This window comes from Octodon degus, unplaced genomic scaffold (genome assembly GCF_000260255.1).
Source record: "Octodon degus isolate 3935 unplaced genomic scaffold, OctDeg1.0 scaffold00219, whole genome shotgun sequence".
Lineage (NCBI taxonomy): Eukaryota > Metazoa > Chordata > Mammalia > Rodentia > Octodontidae > Octodon > Octodon degus.
The window spans coordinates 2,730,614-2,736,876 of NW_004524795.1; the positions used below are offsets into that span (position 1 = coordinate 2,730,614).

General features: G+C 42.2%; 1 protein-coding gene across 1 annotated transcript in view; it reads left to right on the forward strand.

Annotated features, from left to right (window-relative positions):
* Window positions 1-6,263, forward strand: part of Dnah9 (dynein axonemal heavy chain 9) — a 433,197-nt gene that overhangs the window by 146,248 nt on the left and 280,686 nt on the right. The window contains exon 26 of the mRNA XM_023705424.1: window positions 4,168-4,324. Within this exon, the coding sequence (XP_023561192.1) occupies window positions 4,168-4,324 (157 nt within the window). The remainder of the gene's footprint in view (window positions 1-4,167; window positions 4,325-6,263) is intronic.

Here is a 6,263-nt window from a genome sequence, read left to right on the forward strand (position 1 = left end):
ACGCTGCGCCTGGGCTGGGACTGGTCCTGCCGGCGCATGGTAGCAGGAAGCTCTCCACACTCTCACCGGACCTGGGCTAGGACTGGGTCTGGGGGTTCCCGGAAGTCATGTGTGGTATTTTGTGACACAGTATAGACAAATAATACAAATCAACTATGATTTCACCTACTCTAAGATTATCCGGTATAAATTTTTGCAACTGCCCCAGGCTAATAATAGTTGAAACCAAAATACAGCATCAGTAGTTTCATTGTCTTCAAGTTAAATAACTATAAAGAAGAGATAAAAAGCAACATTCAGTATATTTATTACCTCAAAATGTAATATCTTGAGGGGGATCAGCTTTGCACTTTCCAAGTTACCTTCAAATCTCTTGGCTCATCTTATTTGCTTATGAGGCTGGCAGGACAGATAAGAATGGAACTGTAGAAGTCATTTGCTCAAAGAAAACAACACTGCAGCACTTTGAACTCAATTTTGAGAAAGCCTTTCAAACAGTTGGAACTGACCTATTATAGAGGGTGCTGCTTTCTGGAACACATGCTATGCCTTTCCAGAAGAAAAGAGCTATGTGATTGTACCCAAAAGACTTAATCAGGGGAGAGCCTGGCATGGATAAGGACTCATGGATAAGAGGCTCACTTTTGAGACCTCTTCCAGCAGTAAAGTTGTGTTTCAACTGGAGGCCAACTAAGTTGACCCCTTTTTCAATGAATAAGTCAAGATCTCTCATTAAAGGATTTCTTGCCACTTTTACAAGCGTCATTTTTGGAAGCTGCAAATATATCTAACCACCTGCGTACAAAGAAAATACTAAATCATGACTCATATTAATTCTCTTTTCATTGTTGTAACAAAATACATGAGGCTTGTAAATACTTAAGGAAAGAGTTCTATTTAGTTCATAGTTTTGGAGACTGAAAGTCCAGGGTTGGGCAACCTCATTTGTTCAATCCCTGGTGAAGACTTCATGGTAATTGGTATCATGATGACAGAAATGTGTGCAGAAAGGATGAGACAGTAAGCCAGAGATCAAGGGAGGGCTGGTCTTTTTCTTTTTATAAGAGCATGATCTTACAAAAAGTCTCCATGATACCAATATTAGCTCCTGCTAGGAGCCCAGCCTCAGAGAGCTATCTTCCACTAGGAATCACCTCTAAAATGTCCCACCACTGCCACACTGGAGACAGCCTCCAACACAAAAAAGTTTGAGCAGCAAGTTACATGTAAACCCCAGCCAGACCCCAATGGCTTTAAAAGAAAGACACAAAATTTTTAGTAATTTGGTCTAGTCTCACAGACACCACATAAGTGAGGTAAGATTTGAGGTCATTCTCCTTGACCCCAGAGTTCTTGCCCCCTAAAACTACCATAGTAACATCCACCAACCTACTCTAGGAAGTAGGAGCAGGTTGAAGGGGCGGGCTGAGTCTGCCAACAGATGACACTTCAGCAAGGCCACCGAGGGTCACCTGGATCCGGGAGGTATCAGAAGCACTAGGACGTGCTATTGGCTCAGCAGCTCAAGACCTGTGGCAGGCTCTCCTGTAGCAGAGGAGGATGCTGCATCTCTCTGTTCTGTCTGCTTTCCTCACAGCCTGAGCTTGTCCTGCCTTAGGTGTCAGAATGAAAGAGATAACCCGGGTTTTTCCCAGAACCTCAGACTACCCATCTATAGAACAAGGATGTTAAATCAGTTAACTTTGGGAATCTCTTCTTGTTCTTGAATTCTATTATTATGGGTGAAAATCATATTTTGAAATTTTCTCCCATGTGCTTCTGGGCATAATCAGAAACTCAGTAATTGCTCTAAATGGAAATGGCACTAAGCTCCAAAGATTTTTAAATAATTTCAAATTTTCCTGAGAAATCTATTTTGTGAAACCTTTCTCCTCTAGATTCCTAAGTTCCTCTAGTGTCCCTGTAGCTTCTGAGAGAGAAGGCCGACCTATAGAGCAGGCAGCTCTGGAACAGGTGGAGTGTGGGGGAAGCTAGAAAATGAGTTATGTGGGGGTTGAGACTCTACCTGTGGCACGTACAGAGCTGTGGTGGCTCTCAACAGTTCTAGACGAAACCTGAGGCTGGGAGAAATAGAAGACATGAAGCCAATCTGAAGCCAGAAACTCAGAGCCCAGGGAGCTGCACATAAGACCATGAGAAGATTTAGCTAGAAGTATTTGAGAAGAATAGAGTGACCAAATGGTAAGTTATCAAGAAAGAAAAGAGGAGACTCTTTTTCCCCTTAAGTCATCTGACCTCACACTGTGTCCTACCTGATGGTCAGTTTTATAGGGTCAAAAGGGAAGTGAGGCAGTGGCCTGAGCCTAGATGGTGCAGGATTAAATTTAAGCACAACCCAAAACTCCAGGATCAGCTGAGTCAGCATTTTCCATGGTAGAAACAAAGCTTGAAATGAAATAATAATTCTGTACAACTCTCCTCTGTGCTTAAGTAGGAAGCTTGCCTACCTGGGCTTCACTTTCTAAAGCTAAAACAAATCAGGGAAATGTGTGCTGAATTAGGAACAACAAATACCTCAGGTCCTTTCAGAACCAGTTTAGTTCTAGGCTCTTTGAAGTCAGTAGGGACCCAGTTACCATCTGGAGGAAAGGCATTCATTTGGTCACTGGTCAGCCTGAGACATCAGGTTCAGAACCAGAGAAAACTAATTCTGCAGACCACTCTATATAGCCGGTAAATGGAAAGTCTGTGTATTGCTTTGCTAGGTATTAAACAGACCAATCATGCAATTGGAAAAGCTTTATCAAGACATCATTTACATGCCTTAGAGTTCATCCAGGATAAGCATGCAATTCAATGATTTTTAGTAAATATAGAGTTGTACAGTCATCACCTCCATCTAGTTTCGGAACATTTCCTTCAACCTGTTTACAATAAATCCTTGCTCTTGTCCCTATTCCAGGAAGTCAGTGGTCTGATGCCTTTCTGTCTGCTTTCTCTGGACATTTCATATGAATGCAGTAATAAAATATGTGGTATTTTTCACTTATTCTAATGTTTTTGAGGTTCCTCTATTTGGTATAAGCACGATTACTTTACTCCTTTATATTATTGAAGATAATTTCTGTGCAGTGGAAATGCTACACTTCGTTTATCTAGTCTACCAGTGGTGGACATGTGGGCTGGCTCCATTTTTATTGTTATTAATGTTGCTATCATAAACAAATACTACAAACAAAATAATTTATTTTTCTTGGGTATATTCCTGGAAGGGGGATTTCTGAATCACATGCTAAGCCTGATGTTTTAGGGAACTGCTCACCTATCTTCTATCAAAGTAGCTATAGCATGTGATATTCCCACCAGCAGTGGATGAAGTTCCCAATTCTTCCACACCCTCACCAATACTTGCTCTTTTCACGTGTTAAAGTATAGCGCTCCTAGTGGAGTGTAATAGTAACTTGCGGGAGATTTAATTTGCATTTCCCTAGCGACCAAGATCAAGCATGATCAAGAGCACCTTTGCCTGTACTTATACCCCAAAGTCACGTTTTGCACTGAGATTAAATGAACTATGAATGCTTTAAGAAAGCACCAGATATAATCTTAAAGCTATTTATTTCATTGGCATTAGTAAAAACAATCATGGGATGCTTATGTAGACTAAACTATTGATCCAGTCAACTCAGGGGTTCATTTGTGTGATAGCTGCTGAGCTTAATACACCTGGGGCTGCACTAAATTCTGGAGCAGAAGCAGTAAGTAAGACAGAGGCCTGAAGTGTAAGCCTCTAGGGGTGACTAGTGATTAACCAGAGATAGAAAAGGAACATCGTCCAGGCAGGGTAGGGGCTGGGAGTACAGGAGAGAGAGGACCAAGAACAGTTCTTGTGTAACTGCCAAGAGAGTGTATCACCACATGGCTGGAGGTCAGCGTGCTGCAGGGCTGGAGAATATGAAATGATGCCAGAAGAGTAGAAAGGACCAAGATTAAGATGGGCCTCACAGAGACTGTCTGATGTGCTGTAGGGGTGGGAATGAAGGAAGTGCTCCCAGATCTGTGGGGAGCAGACAAGAGGGGAACCCTGAGCTTTCCTTCACAGAAGCTATAAAAGCTTCACCTGGCCTTGAGTTCCTCTCTCCCTGGGCCGCAGAAAGGGTACCTCAGAAGCACTGAGGATGACATCTTACCTCCTGTATTTGGCAGGTGCTACATCACTCTCACCCAGTCTCTGCACCTGACCATGAGTGGAGCTCCAGCAGGACCTGCAGGCACAGGCAAGACGGAAACAACCAAGGACCTAGGCCGAGCCCTGGGCATCATGGTCTACGTGTTCAACTGCTCAGAGCAGATGGACTACAAGGTACAGATCCATACAGGATGGCAGGAGAATAGGAACTCGAAGGCAGCTTAGTCATGGCATGAGAGTTAGCCACACTGTGTTGGCCCAGCTCTTCCGGGTACTAGAGTCCAACAAAGAGACTTCTACTCACTTCTTCATGGTAGATTTAAGGATCTTTGAGTCTGACCTTGTCCACCTTCCTGAAACCCTCTTATGTGACAAGGAAGCACAAGCCCATGGAGTCTCACTGCACTGATGAACTCTGTGACTCATTCATTAAATGAAGAAGGTGAACACATACCCAAAGCCTTTAATCTGCCATTTGGTCTAGAAGTGTGTTAAGGATCATAAGTAGCTGTAGGAAAGATATTTGTCTTTGTGTGACAGCTACAGTTTAGGTCCACAGTAAAGTGGGCATTCCCAAGAATACTGTGCAAGGGCAAGTGTGACCCCTAGAAGGCGTCTAGATTGGTCCCTACGCACTGCAAGAGATGCTTTCAAAAGACAAGCGCAAAGCTGATGTCCTCCACTCAGGCATTCAAGAACTGACATGTCCAGGCTGTGTCACAGGGAATCAAAAGGCCAAACCATGCAATCATTTCTCATCTAGAAACATTCTACTCACAACTATAATAACTGAACAGAGATCACATTTTTTAAATGTGTAATAATAGGCTCTGTCGCTTTCTCATTATCTTTATTCTTTGCATTGTATGAGTTTTTGTGAACCACTTTACATGCCTCTGGTAAACAGGATTGCATGTGAATTAGAGTAGAAAAATAAAAACAATTGCATTAGACAGATGAAATATGTATATAAATGCTGTACTATATCAGTTATAAAATACATTTATGTAGAAATAATTTGCAGTTCAAGAGTTACAGGACTCTTTAAATAAGACTCATCTTCTATGACTGGAGAAATTTCTCTGGTAAATGACTTCTCTCCAAGGCCGGTGGCCCCACTTTTTCTCCTCATAAGTAAACAAGAGAGAAATTCAGACCCAAAATAACTATCTTCACCATGGTCTGCATCCATCCCCTAAATTTTAGCCCAGCTGCTTCTAGTGAGGAATGCATTAAGATAATGTTTCTTTTTAAGTCAGTCTGGAAGATCTTTTTTCCTTTTAAAGAAATAAACTTAGCCTCAGGATTATTTTAAGCTTCCAGATTCTTCTATAGTTGAACACCAGTGCATTGCTACAATAAGTCTAGCCTCCTGGGGGTAACACTTTCAAAGACACACTCATTTAGATAAAGTATTGATTGAAGAAAATCAGGAGATTTCTTTTAACTCATTCTTAGGATAGTGAACAGGAAGAGATAAGCTGGCCCCACAGGCAGGGATCAGAAAGGCTGTTTTACTTTTTTTTTTCAAAATTAATCCCTGCACCACTCTAAACCTACCAGTTCACCTGAGAGAGCAGGTTGGGACAAAGGTCTACCCTTGACTTTTTTGAACAGTGAGTGAAGCTTTGGTCATTGAGTCTGGCCCAGATACAGACTGGAGTGACATCAGTGTTTACAGTAGTAGTGACACACTCCAGAACAAAGGTGATCCTTTCCCAGACATCAGAGAGCTGTAGTAACCAGACATCTCATGAACCTGCTTGCAAATCTTTCCCCTTTGGTTGTTCAAGTGTTCAAGAATTATTTATCATCAGAAAGCACTTCAGAAATCAAGCTATTAGGTATTGCCATTGTTCAGCACACACTGGGCACTGTGGAAAGATACCAGAAATAAATATCTCATCCTGCTAAATTTAAATTTCACAGCTGGAGCTGCCCCCAAAAGCTGAGGCAGGGGAGTTCCCACAAGAAAGTGTCTCAAACCATTCCCAAATGGGGCTGGTGGTTGGGATTCCAAAGAAAGAACTGCAGACTGGGTATGGCTGAATGTGGTACAGTGCTTACTTAGTAGGCTCAAGGGCACAAGGACCTGAAAAAAAGAAGGGGTGGA